This window comes from Oncorhynchus tshawytscha, linkage group LG22 (assembly GCF_018296145.1).
Source record: "Oncorhynchus tshawytscha isolate Ot180627B linkage group LG22, Otsh_v2.0, whole genome shotgun sequence".
Classification (NCBI taxonomy): domain Eukaryota; kingdom Metazoa; phylum Chordata; class Actinopteri; order Salmoniformes; family Salmonidae; genus Oncorhynchus; species Oncorhynchus tshawytscha.
The window spans coordinates 23,764,228-23,789,128 of NC_056450.1; the positions used below are offsets into that span (position 1 = coordinate 23,764,228).

The following is a 24,901-nucleotide window of genomic DNA, read 5'->3' on the forward strand; positions in this document are numbered from 1 at the left end:
GGGGTGGTGAGGAGAACAGAGGGGAATGAGATGTGAAGGGGGTGGTGAGGTAGGGGAACAGAGGGGAATGAGATGTGAAGGGGGTGGTGAGGTAGGAGAACAGAGGGAATGAGATGTGAAGGAGGTGGTGAGGTAGGAGAACAGAGGGGAATGAGATGTGAAGGGGTGGTGAGGTAGGAGAATGAGATGTGAAGGGGGTGAGGTAGTAGAATGAGATGTGAAGGGGTGGTGAGGTAGGAGAAGAGAGAACAGAGGAGAATGAGATGTGAAGGGGGTGGTGAGGTAGGAGAACAGAGGGGAATGAGATGTGAAGGAGGTGGTGAGGTAATAGAACAGAGGGGAATGAGATGTGAAGGAGGTGGTGAGGTAGGAGAACAGAGGGAATGAGATGTGAAGGGGTGGTGAGGTAGGAGAACAGAGGGAATGAGATGTGAATGAGGTGGTGAGGTAGTAGAACAGGGGGAATGAGATGTGAAGGAGGTGGTGAGGTAGGGGAATGAGATGTGAAGGGGGTGGTGAGGTAGGAGAACAGAGGGGAATGAGATGTGAAGGGGTGGTGAGGTAGGAGAACAGAGGGGAATGAGATGTGAAGGGGTGGTGAGGTAGGAGAACAGAGGGGAATGAGATGTGAAGGAGGTGGTGAGGTAGGAGAACAGAGGGGAATGAGATGTGAAGGGGGTGGTGAGGTAGGAGAACAGAGGGGAATGAGATGTGAAGGAGGTGGTGAGGTAGGAGAACAGAGGGGAATGAGATGTGAAGGGGTGGTGAGGTAGGAGAACAGAGGGGAATGAGATGTGAAGGAGGTGGTGAGGTAGGGGAATGAGATGTGAAGGGGGTGGTGAGGTAGGAGAACAGAGGGGAATGAGATGTGAAGGGGTGGTGAGGTAGGAGAACAGAGGGGAATGAGATGTGAAGGAGGTGGTGAGGTAGGAGAACAGAGGGGAATGAGATGTGAAGGGGTGGTGAGGTAGGAGAACAGAGGGGAATGAGATGTGAAGGAGGTGGTGAGGTAGGAGAACAGAGGGGAATGAGATGTGAAGGAGGTGGTGAGGTAGGAGAACAGAGGGGAATGAGATGTGAAGGGGGTTTTGAGGTAGGAGAACAGAGGGAATGAGATGTGAAGGGGGTGGTGATGTAGGGGAACAGAGGGGAATGAGATGTGAAGGGGTGGTAAGATAGGAGAACAGAAGGGAATGAGATGTGAAGGAGGTGGTGAGGTAGTAGAACAGGGGGAATGAGATGTGAAGGAGGTGGTGAGGTAGGGGAATGAGATGTGAAGGGGTGGTGAGGTAGGAGAACAGAGGGGAATGAGATGTGAAGGGGGTGGTGAGGTAGGAGAACAGAGGGGAATGAGATGTGAAGGGGGTGGTGAGGTAGGAGAACAGAGGGGAATGAGATGTGAAGGAGGTGGTGAGGTAGGAGAACAGAGGGGAATGAGATGTGAAGGGGTGGTGAGGTAGGAGAACAGAGGGGAATGAGATGTGAAGGAGGTGGTGAGGTAGGAGAACAGAGGGAATGAGATGTGAAGGGGTGGTGAGGTAGGAGAATGAGATGTGAAGGGGGTGAGGTAGTAGAATGAGATGTGAAGGGGGTGGTGAGGTAGGAGAATGAGATGTGAAGGGGGTGGTGAGGTAGGAGAATGAGATGTGAAGGGGGTGGTGAGGTAGGAGAACAGAGGGAATGAGATGTGAAGGGGTGGTGAGGTAGGAGAACAGAGGGAATGAGATATGAAGGGGGTGGTGAGGTAGGAGAACAGAGGGAATGAGATGTGAAGGGGGTGGTGAGGTAGGAGAACAGAGGGGAATGAGATGTGAAGGGGGTGGTGAGGTAGGAGAACAGAGGGGAATGAGATGTGAAGGAGGTGGTGAGGTAGGAGAACAGAGGGGAATGAGATGTGAAGGAGGTGGTGAGGTAGGAGAACAGAGGGGAATGAGATGTGAAGGAGGTGGTGAGGTAGGGGAATGAGATGTGAAGGGGGTGGTGAGGTAGGAGAACAGAGGGGAATGAGATGTGAAGGGGGTGGTGAGGTAGGAGAACAGAGGGGAATGAGATGTGAAGGAGGTGGTGAGGTAGGAGAACAGAGGGAATGAGATGTGAAGGGGGTGGTGAGGTAGGAGAACAGAGGGGAATGAGATGTGAAGGAGGTGGTGAGGTAGGAGAACAGAGGGGAATGAGATGTGAAGGGGGTGGTGAGGTAGGAGAACAGAGGGGAATGAGATGTGAGGTGGTGAGGTAGGGGAATGAGTGAAGGGGTGGTGAGGTAGGAGAACAGAGGGAATGAGATGTGAAGGGGTGGTGAGGTAGGAGAACAGAGGGAATGAGATGTGAAGGATGTAGGGGAATGAGATGTGAAGGGGTGGTGAGGTAGGAGAACAGAGGGGAATGAGATGTGAAGGGGTGGTGAGGTAGGAGAACAGAGGGGAATGAGATGTGAAGGAGGTGGTGAGGTAGGAGAACAGAGGGAATGAGATGTGAAGGGGTGGTGAGGTAGGAGAACAGAGGGGAATGAGATGTGAAGGAGGTGGTGAGGTAGGAGAACAGAGGGAATGAGATGTGAAGGGGTGGTGAGGTAGGAGAACAGAGGGAATGAGATGTGAAGGGGTTTTGAGGTAGGAGAACAGAGGGGAATGAGATGTGAAGGAGGTGGTGAGGTAGGAGAACAGAGAGGGAATGAGATGTGAAGGAGGTGGTGAGGTAGGGGAATGAGATGTCAGAGGAGAACAGAGGGAATGAGATGTGAAGGGGGTGGTGAGGTAGGAGAACAGAGGGGAATGAGATGTGAAGGGGTGGTGAGGTAGGAGAACAGAGGGGAATGAGATGTGAAGGAGGTGGTGAGGTAGGAGAACAGAGGGGAATGAGATGTGAAGGAGGTGGTGAGGTAGTAGAACAGAGGGGAATGAGATGTGAAGGGGGTGGTGAGGTAGGAGAACAGAGGGGAATGAGATGTGAAGGGGGTGGTGAGGTAGGAGAATGAGATGTGAAGGGGTGGTGAGGTAGGAGAACAGAGGGGAATGAGATGTGAAGGGGTGGTGAGGTAGGAGAACAGAGGGGAATGAGATGTGAAGGGGGTGGTGAGGTAGGAGAATGAGATGTGAAGGGGTGGTGAGGTAGGGGAACAGAGGGGAATGAGATGTGAAGGGGTGGTGAGGTAGGGAATTAGAGGGGAATGAGATGTGAAGGGGGTGGTGAGGTAGGGGAATGAGATGTGAAGGGGTGGTGAGGTAGGAGAACAGAGGGGAATGAGATGTGAAGGGGGTGGTGAGGTAGGAGAACAGAGGGGAATGAGATGTGAAGGTGGTGTTGAGGTAGGAGAACAGAGGGGAATGAGATGTGAAGGAGGTGGTGAGGTAGGGGAATGAGATGTGAAGGGGGTGGTGAGGTAGGAGAACAGAGGGGCATGAGATGTGAAGGGGGTGGTGAGGTAGGAGAACAGAGGGGAATGAGATGTGAAGGGGGTGGTGAGGTAGGAGAACAGAGGGGAATGAGATGTGAAGGGGTGGTGAGGTAGGAGAACAGAGGGGAATGAGATGTGAAGGGGGTGGTGAGGTAGGAGAACAGAGGGGAATGAGATGTGAAGGAGGTGGTGAGGTAGGGGAATGAGATGTGAAGGGGTGGTGAGGTAGGAGAACAGAGGGGCATGAGATGTGAAGGGGGTGGTGAGGTAGGAGAACAGAGGGGAATGAGATGTGAAGGGGGTGGTGAGGTAGGAGAACAGAGGGGAATGAGATGTGAAGGGGTGGGGAGGTAGGAGAACAGAGGGGAATGAGATGTGAAGGGGTGGTGAGGTAGGAGAACAGAGGGGAATGAGATGTGAAGGGGTGGGGAGGTAGGAGAACAGAGGGGAATGAGATGTGAAGGGGGTGGTGAGGTAGGAGAACAGAGGGGAATGAGATGTGAAGAGGGTGGTGGGGTAGGAGGACTCACGGTTGCGTTTTCCCCCGTCCTCGTCCCCCTCCTCGTCATTCTCAGGGTCGATGTCCTCGGCCTGAGTGATCCAGTCCAGGTAGCCCTTCAGATCCTCCTCCAGCTGCTGCTTCTCTCTCAGCTTCTGGAAGTCTCCACGAGCCTTGGCCTTCTCTCTCTCCTTAGAAAACTCTCTGTGGACGGACACACACAAACAAAGAAAAAAGCTCAGAAACCTGTTCCTTCTATGTGTGTATTTCTGTGTGTGCACCCTCGTGCGTGTGTATGTGTGCATTTGTGCGTGTGTATGTGCATATGTTCAGTATATAGGACAATGATGATTCTAATGTCTTACCCGCTTAAAACTCCCAGAACCAGGTTGAGAACGAAGAAGGAGCCGAAGATGACTAGACTGACGAAGTAAACCCAGGGCAGCTCAAAGCCCATGGCATCATTCATCTGAAACAACAAAAACAGTCACAGTTAGCTTTAGAAGACAATCGAGAAGTTCCTGGGAAAACTAGATCAGCCACCTACAGTTGAAGTGGGAAGTTTACATACACTTAGGTTGGAGTCATTAAAACAAGGTTTTCAACCACTCCGCAAATGTCTTGTTAACAAACTATAGTTTTGGCAAGTTGGTGAGGACATCTATTTTGTGCAAGTAATTTTTCCAACAATTGTTTACAAACAGATTATTTCACTTATGATTCACTGTATCACAATTGCAGTGGGTCAGAAGTTTACACACACTAAGTTGTGTTATTTCGTCTTTTCAGTGACTCTCTTTAAGACAAGTGTGTGTGCAGGCTTTTACTTCACCCAAAACAGTAACACAGCTCATTTGTTGATGAAGACTATGAATCAGGTTGTGTTACAGTTGGCTGGAGCAAAATCCTGCGCCCACAGCGCAGAAAAGATTTCCCACCACTGCTATAAAGAATCTGTCTCTCAGGACACTACACACAGGAGGGTGTAGATGTGTGAGCAGACCATAGATAGAGGGGAGGGGAGGTCAAATATCTGCCAATCATCTCTCCATTCCTCCTCTGTGTTCAGCTCCCACTCCATCCCTTTCATGCCTGTTGAGTGGCTGCATCTTTCCTCCACTCGCATTGTCACCTTCACCCCATCCATGGCTTCATTAGCATCGCATCGCCATGGTAACTGGTACATGAACGAAAAGAAGAGAGGGCAGTACTGATAGAGCGGGAGGGAGAGTCAGTCAGAAGAGAAGAGAAAGCAAGAGAGGAAGAGGAAAGAAGAGATGGAGCAGGAATAGGGTTCAGGGACAGGAATAGGGTTCAGGGGTATGGTTCAGGGGTAGGGTTCAGGGGTATGGTTCAGGGGTAGGGTTCAGGGGTAGGGTTCAGGGGTAGGGTTCAGGGGTAGGGTTCAGGGGTAGGGTTCAGGGGTAGGGCTCAGGGGTAGGGTTCAGGGTAGGGTTCAGGGGTAGGGTTCAGGGGTAGGGTTCAGGGTAGGGTTCAGGGGTATGGTTCAGGGTATGGTTCAGGGGTATGGTTCAGGGGTAGGGTTCAGGGGTAGGGTTCAGGGGTAGGGTTCAGGGTATGGTTCAGGGGTATGGTTCAGGGGTAGGGTTCAGGGGTAGGGTTCAGGGTAGGGTTCAGGGGTATGGTTCAGGGTAGGGTTCAGGGGTAGGGTTCAGGGGTATGGTTCAGGGGTAGGGTTCAGGGGTATGGTTCAGGGTAGGGTTCAGGGTATGGTTCAGGGGTATGGTTCAGGGGTATGGTTCAGGGGTAGGGTTCAGGGGTAGGGTTCAGGGGTAGGGTTCAGGGGTATGGTTCAGGGGTATGGTTCAGGGGTAGGGTTCAGGGGTAGGGTTCAGGGGTAGGGTTCAGGGGGTAGGGTTCAGGGGTATGGTTCAGGGTATGGTTCAGGGGTAGGGTTCAGGGTATGGTTCAGGGGTAGGGTTCAGGGGTAGGGTTCAGGGGTATGGTTCAGGGTAGGGTTCAGGGGTAGGGTTCAGGGGTATGGTTCAGGGTAGGGTTCAGGGGTAGGGTTCAGGGTATGGTTCAGGGGTAGGGTTCAGGGGTAGGGTTCAGGGGTAGGGTTCAGGGTATGGTTCAGGGGTAGGGTTCAGGGGTAGGGTTCAGGGGTAGGGTTCAGGGGTATGGTTCAGGGGTAGGGTTCAGGGGTATGGTTCAGGGGTAGGGTTCAGGGGTAGGGTTCAGGGTATGGTTCAGGGACAGGAATAAGGTTCAGGGACAGGAATAGGGTTCAGGGGTAGGGTTCAGGGGTATGGTTCAGGGTAGGGTTCAGGGGTATGGTTCAGGGGTAGGGTTCAGGGGTAGGGTTCAGGGTATGGTTCAGGGTAGGGTTCAGGGTATGGTTCAGGGGTAGGGTTCAGGGGTAGGGTTCAGGGGTAGGGTTCAGGGGTATGGTTCAGGGGTAGGGTTCAGGGGTATGGTTCAGGGTAGGGTTCAGGGGTAGGGTTCAGGGTATGGTTCAGGGGTAGGGTTCAGGGTAGGGTTCAGGGGTATGGTTCAGGGACAGGAATAAGGTTCAGGGACAGGAATAGGGTTCAGGGGTAGGGTTCAGGGGTATGGTTCAGGGGTAGGGTTCAGGGTATGGTTCAGGGGTAGGGTTCAGGGTAGGGTTCAGGGTATGGTTCAGGGGTAGGGTTCAGGGGTATGGTTCAGGGGTAGGGTTCAGGGGTAGGGTTCAGGGGTAGGGTTCAGGGGTATGGTTCAGGGGTAGGGTTCAGGGGTATGGTTCAGGGGTAGGGTTCAGGGGTAGGGTTCAGGGTATGGTTCAGGGACAGGAATAGGGTTCAGGGACAGGAATAGGGTTCAGGGGTAGGGTTCAGGGGTATGGTTCAGGGACAGGAATAGGGTTCAGGGACAGGAATAGGGTTCAGGGACAGGAATAGGGTTCAGGGACAGGAATAGGGTTCAGGGGTAGGGTTCAGGGACAGAGGTAGGGTTCAGGGACAGGAATAGGGTTCAGGGACAGGAATAGGGTTCAGGGACAGGAATAGGGTTCAGGGGTATGGTTCAGGGACAATAATAGGGTTCAGGGACAGGAATAGGGTTCAGGGACAGGAATAGGGTTCAGGGACAGGAATAGGGTTCAGGGACAGGAATAGGGTTCAGGGACAGGAATAGGGTTCAGGGGTATGGTTCAGGGACAATAATAGGGTTCAGGGACAGGAATAGGGTTCAGGGGTATGGTTCAGGGACAATAATAGGGTTCAGGGACAGGGGTATGGTTCAGGGACAGAGGTAGGGTTCAGGGACAGGAATAGGGTTCAGGGGTATGGTTCAGGGACAATAATAGGGTTCAGGGACAGGGGTATGGTTCAGGGACAGAGGTAGGGTTCAGGGACAGGAATAGGGTTCAGGGGTATGGTTCAGGGACAAGAATAGGGTTCAGGGACAGGGGTATGGTTCAGGGACAGAGGTAGGGTTCAGGGACAGGAATAGGGTTCAGGGGTATGGTTCAGGGACAAGGGTAGGGTTCAGGGACAGGGTTATGGTTCAGGGGTAGGTTTCAGGGACAGGAAAAGGGTTCAGGGTTCAGGGTAGGGTTCAGGGACAGGGGTAGGGTTCAGGGGTAGGGTTCAGGGACAGGAATAGGGTTCAGGGTTCAGGGGTAGGGTTCAGGGACAGGGGTATGGTTCAGGGACAGGAATATGGTTCAGGGTTCAGGGACAGGGTTAGAGTTCAGGGACAGGAATAGGGTTCAGAGACAGGGGTAGGTTTCAGGGACAGGAAAAGGGTTCAGGGTTCAGGGGTAGGGTTCAGGGACAGGGGTAGGGTTCAGGGGTAGGGTTCAGGGACAGGAATAGGGTTCAGGGTTCAGGGGTAGGGTTCAGGGACAGGGGTATGGTTCAGGGACAGGAATATGGTTCAGGGTTCAGGGACAGGGTTAGAGTTCAGGGACAGGAATAGGGTTCAGAGACAGGGGTATGGTTCAGGGACAGGGGTATGGTTCATGGTTCAGAGACAGTGGTAGGGTTAGGGGATAGGGTTCAGGGACAGGGGTATGGTTCAGGGGCAGCGGTAGGGTTAGGGGACAGAGAGAGAGAGAGAGAGAGAGAGAGAGAGAGAGAGAGAGAGAGAGAGAGAGAGAGAGAGAGAGAGAGAGAGAGAGAGAAAGTGAGAGAGAGAAAGTGAGAGAGAGAAAGTGAGAGAGAGAAAGTGAGAGAGAGAGAAAGTGAGAGAGAGAGAAAGTGTGAGAGAGAGGAAGTGAGAGAGAGAGAAAGTGAGAGAGAGAGAAAGTGAGAGATAGAGAAAGTGAGAGAGAGAGAAAGTGAGAGATAGAGAAAGTGAGAGAGAGAGAAAGTGAGAGATAGAGAAAGTGAGAGATAGAGAAAGTGAGAGAAAAAAGGATAGGCTACGACAACCGAGAACAGGTAGGCTGCTACTTTATATTCTGAATGGAGCTGATGTTTGTTTAAGTGTGTAGGACGAGTGCAGCATCAATTAGCCTAGCTACCTAGCTAGCTAGCGTAACTAGCTTCTCCCAACTTGATACAGTCAAGACAGTTACTACGTAATCATATTGAATGATAAATAACCTAGATATGGCAGCTATTAGTATACTATAGCACAAGCCGGTTTGGTTGATTGCTCTGTCGTCTCTCCCTCCCTCCTCCCTGTGTCACTCGCTCACATTCACAGTAGCCTACATACAGCACAGCCCCTGCTAGAGCGTCACCTCTCTCTACCTCGCACTTTATCAACTCTGGTTAATAAAGTAGCTTAAACACTTTTCTGCTGCTTCCCTCACTCAGATTTGACCCGGGTCTGGATCCGACTAGGTCTATACAAGTCTAGTTGTCCTCGGGTCCGTTCGGAACGTGTTTCTATATTTTAAAATGTATTCATGCATATCGGTTCCGAATGGGAAAGCCCCAGGTTCATCTTGGTACGGGTCCAAGAAGTTGGAGACCTCTAGTCTGACATTTTATAGGTTCTATAGGTTGGATTTGACTGGAGCACATCCAGTATTAGCGATGATGCTAAGCTAACCCTGTTGAAACCTCTGTGTTACTGTGAGTAGAGATGGCTAACTAGTTGCCAGCTGGGTGTGGTTCATGAAGCAGCAGCCTCACCCAGTAGAGGACATCAGTCCAGCCCTCCATGGTGATACACTGGAAAACAGTAAGCATGGCAAACAGGAAGTTGTCAAAGTTGGTGATGCCACCGTTGGGGCCATGCCATCCCTCTCTACACACAGTCCCATTCATCATGCACTGGCGCCCATGGCCTGACATTGCACACGGAACAGGCTCCTCCTCTGCCAGAATGCCTACAGGGATATAGAGAGAGAGAGAGGGGAAGGGAGAGATATGGGAGAAAGAGGGAAGGAGAATAGTTAGAAGTTACTAAACATGGACAACAATAACGCACCGCATGGAATGCCTGACAACAGCTTAGTAAACAATGACACAAAACATCAGAGGGCAACAAGAATATCAAATACAGTCAGAGGTGTGAAAAAACACTTGGACACAGAGAAGTGTGGCTTTTTATTCCCTTATAAAGCAAACCATTTCGTCTAGTTTAGCTTACATACTCTTGTTTACAGATACACATTTCATATGTATACTTGTATAGTGTACAGTACAGTGTTTAACACATTATTCTTATGGCACACTAGCACATCAGAGGCATTTTGTCTCTCTCTCACACACACACACACACACACACACACACACACACACACACACACACACACACACACACACACACACACACACACACACACACACACACACACACACACACATACATTCATAATCACACACACATTACATTCATAATCACACACATTACATTCATAATCACACACATTACATTCATAATCACACACATTACATTCATAATCACACACACATTACATTCATAATCACACACATTACATTCATAATCACACACATTACATTCATAATCACACACATTACATTCATAATCACACACATTACATTCATAATCACACACATTACATTCATAATCACACACACATTACATTCATAATCACACACACATTACATTCATAATCACACACACATTACATTCATAATCACACACATTACATTCATAATCACACACACATTACATTCATAATCACACACATTACATTCATAATCACACACATTACATTCATAATCACACACATTACATTCATAATCACACACATTACATTCATAATCACACACATTACATTCATAATCACACACATTACATTCATAATCACACACATTACATTCATAATCACACACATTACATTCATAATCACACACATTACATTCATAATCACACACACATTACATTCATAATCACACACACATTACATTCATAATCACACACACATTACATTCATAAATTCACCCCCTGCAGTTCCACTTCATCTGCTCAACTGACATGGCTTACATCTCCTTTCATCCATAATCGCTTCTAATAGCATGATGATGAGAAGGAGTCTGAGTCCCAGGTAAGTGCCTTTCTCAAGGGCAAACATCAGCATAGAGCCCCGGATTACAGCTAGCAGAGATCTGGGTCTACCAGCCCTGAACTGCCCTGTATTGCTGCTTCTAAACTACCACAGGGATGTAAACAAGCAAGTAACACAGAGAAAGAGCAATACATACACACATGTTGTCCATCAACTCCCCACTATAAAACCAGATTATTGTAGCTGAGAAACGAAACAATGTCATCTAGCTTTCATATACATGTTTCATATAGATCCCCCTGATTGACTGGAAGTAATATTCATTGTATATTCATTCATATTCAGGGACTGAGTGCTAGAATAAGGGTCATGATTGTCAGCAGATTAAATATTGAATCAAAGCCGATTCCAACTAGTGAGTGACTGAAGTCTTAGGGTTTGTACAGACAGATGATTCATATCAGTCACAAAAGGATTGAGCCTAGTGTTTTTCTATTGGTTATCAGTAATGCTGCGTTTAGAGTCACGAGGTAGACGGCAAACAGGATGCCATTGGTTTCAATGAGAGAACGACGTAAATGCCGCTGAGGGCTGGCGGTGAAGGCCTTCAGCCACCACGGTAGACAGGATGCCATTGGTTTCAATGAGAGAATGACCTAGATGCCGCTGAGGGCTGGCGGTGAAGGCCTTCAGCCACCACGGTAGACAGGATGCCATTGGTTTCAATGAGAGAACGACGTAAATGCCACTGAGGGCTGGCGGTGAAGGCCTTCAGCCACCACGGTAGACAGGATGCCATTGGTTTCAATGAGAGAATGACCTAGATGCCGCTGAGGGCTGGCGGTGAAGGCCTTCAGCCACCACGGTAGACAGGATGCCATTGGTTTCAATGAGAGAACGACGTAAATGCCACTGAGGGCTGGCGGTGAAGGCCTTCAGCCACCACGGTAGACAGGATGCCATTGGTTTCAATGAGAGAACGACCTAGATGCCACTGAGGGCTGGCGGTGAAGGCCTTCAGCCACCACGGTAGACAGGATGCCATTGGTTTCAATGAGAGAACGACCTAGATGCCGCTGAGGGCTGGCGGTAAAGGCCTTCAGCCACCACGGTAGACAGGATACCATTGGTTTCAATGAGAGAACGACCTAGATGCCGCTGAGGGCTGGCGGTGAAGGCCTTCAGCCACCACGGTAGACGGGACTTGCCGCCAGAGTTAAAATATTGAAACTTTTGCCGTCTGCCAGAGCATTGTTTTCTACCGGATGTTGATTTGCACTGATTGTTTACTGAAATCACTATAGCAACACACACCATTGTGCAGGCTTGCTTTTTCCGGCACCATCTTCCTTGCTTACTTGTCCCGCTTTTCTGACTGGTACAACTTTTTTTTGCATGCATCATCTAAATGCAGCATAACTCGTCTGTCTTTTTATGTAGAGCTGACATGCATCAAAATATGGAAAGAGTTTAACTTGTGACAGACAGAGGAGGACTGAGATGGACAGATTACGGACGCAGGTCCTTACCGGTGCCCACCAGGTAGCAAGTGGCGTGCATCTTGCCGATGAAGAGTTCCAGGCCGATGATGGCATAGATGATGATGACGAAGAGGACTAGCAGAGCGATGTGGAGCAGAGGAACCATGGCTTTAATGATGGCGTTCAACACTACCTGTAAACCTGACAGAGATAGAGAGAGAGGGCTCAGATACACACACACACACACACACAAACACGCACTCACACACAGTATAATGCTATGCGGACATAACAAACCTAATTCTAAACTATTTATTGATGTTTATGCCTATGAATTTCAGACTGTACACAGGTATCAATGAAAACGTCATATTGAACTAGAGACATATGAAGATTTTAATTCCAAAATGCTCTATATTTATTTTCAGAAATGCAGGTAAATGAGCTTTTATTGCTGAAAGAAATGATGAGAGAGAGAGAGAAAAAACACAACCATTCTAATTATGTAACGGGGTTATTCAATGACATGTATTTGTTTTAAGTCTATCACTTGATGGTTTCATTTCAGAGAGACAAATAATCATATTTTTCCCAAAATGCTATATATCCACCTCACTCACAGTGACATAAGTAGTACTGCTAGGTTTTACACAGTCAAATATAACAAATAACCACATTTTAATAAAGCAATGTACAAATGATACAATTGTGACATCAATATATATTTTATTTTTGTAATTATAATTCAATACATTAATATGAGATCTGTATGTAAAACATTTGACCTGTTAGTCATTTAGCAGAAGCTCTTATCCAGAGTGACTTTGAGTAAGTGCATTCATCTTAAGATAGCTAACAATTATTACAATCAAATATTCCATTCTAGCTAAACAATGGATATATAGCATTTTGTCCGCCCAAAAAACATTTTCATACACTTCTAAAATCTATGAATGAATTATCTGAGAATAGTAATATTTTACACACACATGAAGGTACAAATGTGAAAAATTGGTGTTTGGCATTTTGGAAATAAACTCTTCATATGGTATAAACATGGTAACGTATCTCCATAGTGAAGACATGTTCTGGCACAAAGGCGACTCACTGGGTACTCCTGAGACAAGACGAAGGGGGCGGAGCACACGGAATGCTCGGAGGGCCTTGACGTCAAAGCCTCCTGGTTTACCCCCCTGAGCCCCCGCATCACCCTCTTTGGTTATCACCTCCAGAACTACACTGAACAACCTGTGAGGGAGAAGAGAGGGGAAGGAGAGATAAAGAGAGACAGAGAGAGAGAGAGAGAGAGAGAGAGAGAGAGAGAGAGACAGAGAGACAGAGAGACAGAGAGAGACAGACAGAGACAGAGAGAGAGAGAGAGAGAGAGAGAGAGAGAGAGAAAGAGAAAGAAAGAGAGAGAGAGAGAGATAAAGAGAGAGATAAAGAGAGAGAGAGAGAGATAAAGAGAGAGAGAGAAAGAAAGAGAAAGAGTGAGAGAGATAAAGAGAGAGAGAGAGAGAGATAAAAGAGAGAGAGAGAAAGAAAGAGAGAGAGAGGTAAAGAGAGAGAGATAAAGAGAGAGAGAGAGAAAGAGAGAGAGAGAGAGAGATAAAGAGAGACAGAGAGAGAGACAGAGAGAGATAAAGAGAGAGAGAGAGAGAGAGAGAGATAGAGAGAGAGAGAGAGAGAGAAAGAGAGAGAGGGAGAGAGAAATATCACAAAGGTCAGACACACAGAGAAATTGATGACATCATTGTAACATACAGCTCTGAGTCATAGGGCTTTCTGAGAATCAGGTGACAGAGCTTTGATTTATCTTAATGGTATTTTCTGGGCCATCTACTGTAGTGTGTTTTATTGTCACCAAACAGGTGCAGTGAAACGTGTTGTTTAATCCCCCTTTATCTCTCTATGTTTACATTCAGTGTTTCACACCTCGTCCTCAGTTTACACTGGAGCTACACAGGGAAGCTGTGCAGGATATAAACGTCACCCTGACCATCACACAAGGTCTCTGTGTGTGTGTGTGTGTTTCCCCTAATTAACACACCCAGTCTGTCTGCCAACACACCCCTCAATATAATTATATATTTCTGTCAATAATGAGTGTAGGAAAAGATAATTCAAATGATATCAACTACCGTTACAGAAAGCCACTGAAACGAGAGAAAATAACGAGAAGAATACCCTTCAAGGAAGGTTCAGCTCTTCCCAGATGTACAGTACCAGTCCAAAAATTGGACAACCTACTCATTCAAGGGTTTTTCTTTATTTTTACTATTTTCTACATTGTGGAATAATAGTGAAGACATCAAAACTATGAAATAACACACACGGAATCATGTAGTAACCAAAAAAGTGTTAACCAAATCAAAATATATTTTATATTTGAGATTCTTTAAAGTAGCCACCCTTTGCCTTGATGACAGCTTTGTACACTCTTGGCATTCTCTCAACCAGCTTCATGAGGTAGTCACCTGGAATGCATTTCAATTAATAGCTGTGCCTTGTAAAAAGTACATTTATTTCCTTCTTAATGCGTTTGAGTCAATCAGTTGTGTTGTGACAAAGTAGGGGTGGTATTCAGAAGATAGACCTATTTGGTAAAAGACCAAGACCATATTATGGCAAAAACAGCTCAAATAAGCAAAGAGAAATGACAGTCCATCATTACTTTAAGAAATGAAGGTCAGTCAATGCAGAAAATGTAAAGAAATATGAAAGTTTCTTTAAGTGCAGTCGCAAAAACCATCAAGCGCTATGATGAAACTGGCTCTCATGAGGACCGCCACAGGAAAGGAAGACCCAGAGTTACCTCTGCTGCAGAGGATACGTTCATTATAGTTAACTGTCTCTCATGAGGACCGTCACAGGAAAGGAAGACCCAGAGTCATCTCTGCTGTAGAGGATAAGTTCATTAGAGTTACCAGCCTCAGAAAATGCTTCACAGAATACAAATAACAGACACATCTCAACATCAACTGTTCAGAGGAGACTGTGAATCAGTCCTTCATGGTCGAATGCTTCAAAGAAACCACTGCTAAAGGACACCAATAAGAAGAAGAGACTTGCTTGGGCCAAGAAACACGAGCAATGGACATTAGACCGGTGGAAATCTGTCCTTTGGTCTGATCCAAATTTGAGATTTTTGGTTCCAACAGCAGTGTGTCTTTGTGAGACGCAGAGTAGGCGAACAAATGATCTCTGCATGTGTGGTTCCCACCATGAAGCATGGAGGAGGAGGTGTGATGATGTGGGGATGCTTTGATTTGTTCAAACATTTTTTGGTTAGTACATGATTCCATGTGTGTTATTACATAGTTTTGATGTCTTCACTTATATTCTACAGTGTAGAAAATAGTAAAAATAAAGAAAAACCCTTGAATGAATAGGTGTGCCCAAACTTTTGACTGGTACTGTATCATGGGATCCAGCATTATGTAGTAGGCTACACTAAGTCTTTTTTCCCCATTTCCTTTTTAAAAATCAGAAGCGAGTGTGTGACTTCCTCCTGACCCGAACCCAAATCCTAAAACCATGTGAAAGACAACAGGATCTCAGGTAATTCACAGAGGTACTACCGTGTGTGTGTGTGTGTGTGTGTGTGTGTGTGTGTGTGTGTGTGTGTGTGTGTGTGTGTGTGTGTGTGTGTGTGTGTGTGTGTGTGTGTGTGTGTGTGTGTGTGTGTGTGTGTGTGATTGCCAGAGCCTCTTGTTGTTACTGGATGTGGTGAAGAGACTTAAGCCGATGATCCTTCTTGATCAAATAGTGACTGATACACAGGCAGGGTGAATTGTTGCATGTGTGTTTTCCCTCTGAATATGTTGCTGTGTGTTTGTGTGTTCTACACTGTTTTTCATGACATAACATCTTACAACATACTTGTGTTTATGTTAACATTTTTGTAACCTTTCAGTGCTCATTCAGTCCACCAGACTGGGCTTTATTTTGGGCCTTGGGCATCAGCAGCATCTGACATAGTCATGTGTGTACATGCATGCGTGTGTGTGTGTGTGTGTACGCACCTGAGTGTGTGTGTGTGAGTACACGCATGTGTGTATGACTCTGCCTAGGAGGAACGTGCTACTTACCCAACAATGACAATGACAAAATCTAACATGTTCCAGCCATTCCTTACGTAGGAGTTCTGATGCATGACTAAACCATAGGCTATGATCTTCAGAAAGGTCTCTATCGTAAAGATGATCAGGAAGGCATATTCTACTGTTTCCTGTGGGGAGGGAGGGAAAGAGAGGGTGAGAGAAAAAAGACAGACGGGGCCATTAGACATCACAGATGTGAATAATAACAGTGCTTCCCTCAGATTTTCTTTCAGCAGCGGTGGCAGAATTAGCGAAGGTGGGGGTGTGGTGAGCGATTCGGGTCTTCCTGGGGTATTCCTGGGGCATACACCTATACATCTACATTATCATTATCACAGTGCAATCCGTTTTGTCACCAAAGCCCCATATGCTACCCACCATTGCGACCTGTACGCTCTCGTTGGCTGGCCCTCGCTTCATACTTGTCGCCAAACCCACTGGCTCCATGTCATCTACAAGACCCTGCTAGGTAAAGTCCCCCCTTATCTCAGCTCGCTGGTCACCATAGCATCTCCCACCTGTAGCACCCGCTCCAGCAGGTATATCTCTCTCGTCACCCCCAAAACCAATTCTTTCTTTGGCCGCCTCTCCTTCTAGTTCTCTGCTGCCAATGACTGGAACAATCTACAAAAATCTCTGAAACTGGAAACACTTATCTCCCTCACTAGCTTTAAGCACTAACTGTCAGAGCAGCTCACAGATTACTGCACCTGTACATAGCCCACCTATAATTTAGCCCAAACAACTACCTCTTTCCCGACTGTATTTTATTTATTTATTTATTTATTTTGCTCCTTTGCACCCCATTATTTTTATTTCTACTTTGCACATTCTTCCACTGCAAATCTACCATTCCAGTGTTTTACTTGCTATTTTGTATTTACTTTGCCACCATGGCCTTTTTTTGCCTTTACCTCCTTTATCTCACCTCATTTGCTCACATCATATATAGACTTGTTTCTACTGTATTATTGACTGTGTTTGTTTTACTCCATGTGTGATTCTGTGTCGTTGTACGTGTCGAACTGCTTTGCTTTATCTTGGCCAGGTTGCAATTGTAAATGAGAACTTCTCAACTTGCCTACCTGGTTAAATAAATGTGAAATAAATCAAATAAAATAAAAATCATTAAACAACATATATATATATATATATTTGCAATGGTGGCCATAGTTTACAATATAGGGGACACAGTGCATAAATAAAAACAACAAATACTCTTGAAAAGAAAGAAGTCTGATTGGTTCATTGTGCAGTAAGCAGGAAGTAATGGTTGAGCCAACAGGTTTAAACTGTACTGGGGAAGAGAGAGAGAGAGAGAACAGGTTTAAACTGTACTGGGGAAGAGAGAGAGAGAACAGGTTTAAACTGTACTGGGGAAGAGAGAGAGAACAGGTTTAAACTGTACTGGGGAAGAGAGAGAGAACAGGTTTAAACTGTACTGAGAGAAGAGAGAGAGAGAGAACAGGTTTAAACTGTGCTGGGGAAGAGAGAGAGAGAGAGAACAGGTTTAAACTGTGCTGGGAAAGAGAGAGAGAGAGAGAACAGGTTTAAACTGTGCTGGGGAAGAGAGAGAGGGAGAGAGAGAGAGAGAGAGAGAGAGGTTAACAGGTTGTTAATCCAGATAGACAGATAAAAGGTCTGTGAAAACAACATTAATGTAATTTATACAATGATTGATGATGATGGTGCAGAGCCACACAGACAGATGATTGTCAGTTGACAGGACATGAGGTCTGGATTAGTGCTGCGGTAACAATATACTCAACCAAGCAGAATGGCTTGCACAAGACACCGGACAGAAATGACTGTCACACAACGTGGTGCACAAAATCTCAGGTTCTGTGACTTTTCAACACTATCGTCATAGCAACGCATTTCTCCACCACCAAACCACAACTCAGTGAAATCATCTCAGAGCACAAAGTCAACATCAGGAAAATGCAATCTCCCGTTTGTTGCATAATTCAAATGTTACCGGGGTAACAGCATGAGTTTTACACTTATACAGTAATACTGGTCAGAGAGCATGTCCCTTTATTCAAACCGTATGCTCTTATAATTCAACAGCCGATTTTAAAGAGACATAAAGCCAGCCAGGCAGCCTCTGCTTCTCTGCCTCAATGTTGATTCAGTACAGAACTGGACGTAATGCTACTGATATTCACAGAGCAATAAAAGACAGGCAGCCAGACAGCAGACATTTTCACACAGGGATTAGCTAATGCAGAGGAATATAGAGACAGAGCAAATGAACCTGTGAGGCTGATAGGATGACAACAATGTGGGTAAATAATCTATTCATACGATGAATGGCTAAATGGTTCTGCCCCTGAACAAGGCAGTTAACCCACTGTTCCTAGGCCGTCATTGAAAATAAGAATTTGTTCTTAACTGACTGGCCTAGTTAAATAAAGGTTAAATAAATCAAATAAATGAATAATTGGATGGATGGCTAGAGGAAGCTGCTTTATAACAAAACCAGCATGCTTCACAGAGGAAAGAGGAATGACAAAGGACATGGAGAAGATGGACAACCAGCTACATAAGTGATATCCTCGTTCCCAAGAGAGAGCCGGCTGATGGGTGAGATTACAGAAGTCTGGAGGAGACTAAACCTCAGCCACCACACATCCAGGACATAGGTTTTCAACAGACACACACAGTCGTCTCCAGTAGTCTTTGAAGTGGGCAGCTGATGCATCTCCAAGTGAAGACCTTGTGGGGTCAGAGATTGAGTCAGCGCTAGCTGCTTCACACTCATAGGAGCTCTGTCATTTTGCAGTCATTTGGAGTGTAAACATCTCTCACCACACAACCATTGATCCAAATTATAGGTTTATTGTCAAATGTAATGAGAACATTGGTTTAATCACTTTTCAATTTAGTTGTTTTAACTACCAGTTAATCGAATAGCAAACAATGCAAGATACGTGTTTCAAATCACCCTTAGAAGTGCTGAAAGTAATATGCTACAGTCCTGTAGATTACAGTAGATTACAGTTTTCACATTGGGCAATACACTTACATTACCCAACAAAATATACAGAAAATCTATCCAATGTGAAATCAAAAGTGTGATCAATCATTCATGCAAAAAACTATTTCATTTTTCAGATATAATTGCAACATAGGTGTACTGTCTGTAATCAAATGTAAGAAATGTAATTAAACAAATTCAATTAATAACTTTCAGCACGCATTCATTTGCATCAAGCCTGTCTTGAGCATTTATTTGGCCATAAATTCTCACCCACATCACAGTGAATGTCCTTATTGTTCATGCAGCGCAGGAAAAACCTTTTGGCATGGAGAATCCAAGCTTGACATTGGTCTGCATTGATGTTGTCAAATGCCTCATCCATGGCCAGAAGGAGGGTGGTACGCTCAAGTGGATGGTGATCGTACACCTTCCACCTCCATGCGGAAATAAATCCTCAATAGGGTTGAGGAAAGGAGTGTATGGGGGCAGGTATCGGGTCACGAATCGAGAATGGGCCCAAAGCCATGTCTGAACCACCTCTGCATGGTGAAACCTGGCATTGTCCCACACAATGACATAGGTGACCCCTTCACCTTGACAAGCCTGCTCAATTTCATTGAGAAACACAATAAGGTGTGCAGTGTTGTAGGATCCAAGTAATGGCTTTACGTCCCACCACACCATCTTTAGAGAGAGCTGCAGACATGAAAATGCCCATGTCCACCTCTTTGACCTCTCTGAAGGGCCCCTTGCCCACCTCTCTGAAGGGCCCCTTGCCCACCTCTCTGAAGGGCCCCTTGCCCACCTTTCTAAAATCCATATATAGCAGACAAACCAGTTTAAAATCCATATATAGTAGACAAGCCAGTTTAAAATCCATATATAGTAGACAAGCCAGTTTAAAATCCATATATAGTAGACAAACCAGTTTAAAATCCATATATAGTAGACAAACCAGATTCAAATCTATAGGTTTTCCAAACGGTTAAGTGATTAACCATTAAGCGCAGTTGGATTAAGTGATGGTCAAATAGATTTAAACAGATGAGAAGAGAATCATATGAAAAGTATTGTGAGCATTGCATTGTGAAAGGCATTTACTTTATATGAAAGGTATTTCTAGATAAAACACTGATTAGGTTTGGTGGAAAATGTACTGTGTGATTTTGTGTGGTGTACTTAGTCAATTGAAAATGTACTGTGTGATTTTGTGTGGTGTACTTAGTCAATTGAAAATGTACTGTGTGATTTTGTGTGGTGTACTTAGTCAATTGAAAATGTACTGTGTGATTTTGTGTGGTGTACTTAGTCAATTGAAAATGTACTGTGTGATTTTGTGTGGTGTACTTAGTCAATTGAAAATGTACTGTGTGATTTTGTGTGGTGTACTTAGTCAATTGAAAATGTACTGTGTGATTTTGTGTGGTGTACTTAGTCAATTGAAAATGTGCTTAAAGTTTGAAAAAAGAAAAGCCTTTTTGATGATCTGTTTTGAGTTTTGTACTAAGAGGTGTGAAATGTACTACATACTGGTGAAAATAGTACCAGAGCGATTCAAAAAATATGTACCTGCTTGAATGTGTGTCCCCTCCCTCACCCCTGTCCCCTGTGTTTATTTTGGTCTGAAATGGCCCCTTTTGTGCTCTGTCAACAGCTGACAAAGCAGACCTGCCGACTACCTCTTTAATAATCACGTCTGAATGAAGGCACTTAGTAGAGCTCTGACAGTGTGGCAGCCACGTAGGCCAAATCCACCCTGCTGCTGCCTTTGTGGCCTTAAGTCACTGTGTGTGTGTGTGTGTGTGTGTGTGTGTGTGTGTGTGTGTGTGTGTGTGTGTGTGTGTGTGTGTGTGTGTGTGTGTACGTGTGTGTGTACGTGTGTGTACGTGTGTGCGCGTGCACCTGCGTGCCTCCCACCTACAACCACCTGCCTTGTAACAGAACAGACATGGAAGTGGAAGGGCCTGAAGAGGAGATATTACAGGTGACAAAAGAGACAGAAGGTGTAATCAGGAGTGGGAGGAGGGGAGCAGCATCTCTCACTAGAAAGCCATTGTGAACAGCCAGCCAACAGATGGAACATCAGTTAATAGTACCGCTGAGATCTATGAAACATCAGTTAATAGTACCGCTGAGATCTATGAAACATCAGTTAATAGTACCGCTGAGATCTATGAAACATCAGTTAATAGTACCGCTGAGATCTATAGAACATCAGTTAATAGTACCGCTGAGATCTATGAAACATCAGTTAATAGTACCGCTGAGATCTATAGAACATCAGTTAATAGTACCGCTGAGATCTATAGAACATCAGTTAATAGTACCGCTGAGATCTATAGAACATCAGTTAATAGGACTGCTGAGATCTATAGAACATCAGTTAATAGTACCGCTGAGATCTTTGAAACATCAGTTAATAGTACCGCTGAGATCTATGAAACATCAGTTAATAGTACCGCTGAGATTTATAGAACATCAGTTAATAGTACCGCTGAGATTTATAGAACATCAGTTTTATAGTACCGCTGAGATCTATGAAACATCAGTTAATAGTACCGCTGAGATCTATGAAACATCAGTTAATAGTACCGCTGAGATCTATGAAACATCAGTTAATAGTACCGCTGAGATCCATGAAACATCAGTTAATAGTACCGCTGAGATCTATGAAACATCAGTTAATAGTACCGCTGAGATCCATGAAACATCAGTTAATAGTACCGCTGAGATCTATAGAACATCAGTTGATAGTACTGAGAAGAGAAGAGTGTGAAAACAGCTCCAGTGTGAGAACAGCTCCAGGGTGAGAACAGCTCTAGGGTGAGAACAGCTCCAGGGTGAGAACAGCTCTAGGGTGAGAACAGCTCTAGGGTGAGAACAGCTCCAGTGTGAGAACAGCTCCAGGGTGAGAACAGCTCTAGGGTGAGAACAGCTCCAGGGTGAGAACAGCTCTAGGGTGAGAACAGCTCCAGTGTGAAAACAGCTCCAGTGTGAGAACAGCTCCAGGGTGAGAACAGCTCTAGGGTGAGAACAGCTCCAGGGTGAGAACAGCTCTAGGGTGAGAACAGCTCCAGTGTGAGAACAGCTCCAGGGTGAGAACAGCTCCAGTGTGAGAACAGCTCCAGGGTGAGAACAGTTCCAGTGTGAGAACAGCTTCAGGGTGAGAACAGCTCCAGTGTGAGAACAGCTTCAGGGTGAGAACAGCTCCAGTGTGAGAACAGCTTCAGGGTGAGAACAGCTCTAGGGTGAGAACAGCTCTAGGGTGAGAACAGCTCTAGGGTGAGAACAGCTCTAGGGTGAGAACAGCTCTAGGGTGAGAACAGCTCCAGTGTGAGAACAGCTTCAGGGTGAGAACAGCTCCAGTGTGAGAACAGCTTCAGGGTGAGAACAGCTCCAGTGTGAGAACAGCTTCAGGGTGAGAACAGCTCCAGGGTGAGAACAGCTCCAGTGTGAGAACAGCTTCAGGGTGAGAACAGCTCCAGTGTGAGAATAGCTCCAGGGTGAGAACAGCTTCAGGGTGAGAACAGCTCCAGTGTGAAAACAGCTCTAGGGTGAGAACAGCTCCAGTGTGAGAATAGCTCCAGGGTGAGAAGAGCTCCAGGGTGAGAACAGCTCCAGTGTGAGAATAGCTCCAGTGTGAGAACAGCTCCAGGGTGAGAACAGCTCCAGTGTGAGAACAGCTCCAGGGTGAGAACAGCTCCAGTGTGAGAACAGCTCCAGGGTGAGAACAGCTCCAGGGTGAGAACAGCTCCAGTGTGAGAACAGCTCCAGGGTGAGAACAGCTCCAGTGTGAGAACAGCTCCAGGGTGAGAACAGCTCCAGTGTGAGAACAGCTCCAGGGTGAGAACAGCTCCAGTGTGAGAATAGCTCCAGGGTGAGAACAGCTCCAGGGTGAGAACAGCTTCAGGGTGAGAACAGCTCCAGGGTGAGAACAGCTCCAGGGTGAGAACAGCTCCAGGGTGAGAACAGCTCCAGGGTGAGAACAGCTTCAGGGTGAGAACAGCTCCAGTGTGAAAACAGCTCTAGGGTGAGAACAGCTCCAGTGTGAGAACAGCTCCAGGGTGAGAACAGCTCCAGTGTGAAAACAGTTTCAGGGTGAGAACAGCTCCAGTGTGAGAACAGCTCCAGTGTGAGAACAGCTCCAGTGTGAAAACAGCTCTAGGGTGAGAACAGATCTGACAGAGTAGAGTCCTGAGGGTTGTTCTCATGGGACATGGAAGAGGAACATAGAGCATGACTCTCTCAGTGAACTCTTTCTGAACCCAAACCCTACTTTTCTGAGGCATCTAAATTAACCAATCTAAATTGAATTGAGGACTCAAATAAAACATCTAGTCCTTGCTATAACAAATTAATGATTGATGCTGTAACCAATTTATTTACACCGCCAGGACAGTGTTCTTTATCTCTTTAGTCTTGTTTGTTATCAGTGTAGAGTGTTTGTCTTTTCACAGGGAAGGAGAGGGAGCTCTCCTAATGTACAGTCCATAGCCCAGTGACCAGTACAGGAGAACGTCACTCTCCTAATGTACAGCCAATACCCAGTGACCAATACAGGAGAAGGTATCTCTCCATCAATAAATGGCTGTCACAAGTGTCATTTTTAAAGAGCAAGTGAGAGACCGAGGGAGAATGTGCGAAATAAATATTTGTGTGAGAAAGAGAGATAAAGAGAGAAGAGATAGAAAAAAACGAAAGTGAATAAGAGATGGAGGAGAAAGACTGGAGGAGAGACACTGGAGGAGAGACTGGAGGAGAGAGAGCAGCTGTGTGAGACAGAGTGTGTGCTCCTCTCTTCACTGTAATCCTGTCACCCACTTCCCCTGGCCCCCAAGGCCTGAGCTGCTCAGATCACTCATCATAATCTAGCCATGTACACAGAACAATCTATCATCCCACCAAATAAACCAATAACTCAACATGGCAACATGGAGTTGACAGATTGATGCTTGTTAATAATAATAATAATAATAATGTGGTGGGTGCGTATATTTGTCCAATTTCACGCATGTACACGAGTGAATTAAAAATGTGTTTTTTGCATATCCCAAATCCAACCTCGGAGAGTTGGGTCATGGCCAGGGTCTCCCATTATCAACTTTGACCCTGGAGAAATTAGGTCTAAGCGTCAAATTGCTCCTAAGGGCACAGACAGATGTTTCACCTTGTCGGCTCAGGAATTCGAACTAACAAACCTTCGGGTTACTTGCCCAATGCTCTAACTGCTAGGCTACCTGTTACACTGTCTGTCTACTCAGGTGGACAGAGGTGGAGCCCCCTTCGATCCCAGGAATCAATCCAGAAAGTGAACTGAAATTCAACCTAAGAATGGATTGAATTGAAAACTGAATTGACCCAAATCCTGAGGTATCCTCTGTTAAACTGTGGGTGTATGGGCTAGAGGCAGGCAAATGTCTGTGCAATCTTTTATTCATTTCTTTGTTGTTTCAGCCATATCTAGCCTGAAGTGATGAAGTAACTCCCATTAGTCTATGTTCATTTTAAGAAGCTGTGATGGCTGTGAATAGAGGCAAATCTGTTTATCAAGGCATTCACATGGGATGAAGCCAATCAATTAGACAGTCTTTATTTCAGACGTCTGCTGTCTCCCGCCACTGGCCTTCTTCTCTCCTCGGTGTTTGGGCTGAGACGCTAGCTAGCTACGCTCGTGTTAGCATTAGCCTGAGGTATAGACCATGAGTCAGCAAGGCTTAGCCACGGCTTCACAGGCTTAGAAGGACCACATACGCATGCCCACAAATGCATACACACACACTTACATGTAAGACACATCCACACACACACACACACGAGTGTGCATGCTCTGTAGGGGCATGGTGCTTAGTGAGATAGCATGAAAAAGGAGTGAGGACATTACTGCTGGATTAGGCCTGACTCCATACAGCACACCGCTGCTGCTGCTCACTGGCCCAAACAACCACTGCACATGTACAGATCTAACCCAGTTCTGTCATTCATGTTGTATTCTCACTGTACAGAGCGATAGG

The 24,901-nt window shown here is 46.0% G+C and overlaps 1 protein-coding gene across 1 annotated transcript in view; it reads right to left on the minus strand.

The window, feature by feature from the left end:
• The window catches only part of LOC112222121 (voltage-dependent L-type calcium channel subunit alpha-1D-like), a 106,439-nt gene that overhangs the window by 49,721 nt on the left and 31,817 nt on the right, over window positions 1–24,901 (minus strand). The window contains exons 4-9 of the mRNA XM_042303956.1: window positions 15,896–16,035; window positions 12,913–13,052; window positions 11,853–12,005; window positions 8,981–9,177; window positions 4,259–4,362; window positions 3,925–4,097 (exon numbers count right to left, since the gene is read on the minus strand). Of these exons, the coding sequence (XP_042159890.1) occupies window positions 3,925–4,097; window positions 4,259–4,362; window positions 8,981–9,177; window positions 11,853–12,005; window positions 12,913–13,052; window positions 15,896–16,035 (907 nt within the window). The remainder of the gene's footprint in view (window positions 1–3,924; window positions 4,098–4,258; window positions 4,363–8,980; window positions 9,178–11,852; window positions 12,006–12,912; window positions 13,053–15,895; window positions 16,036–24,901) is intronic.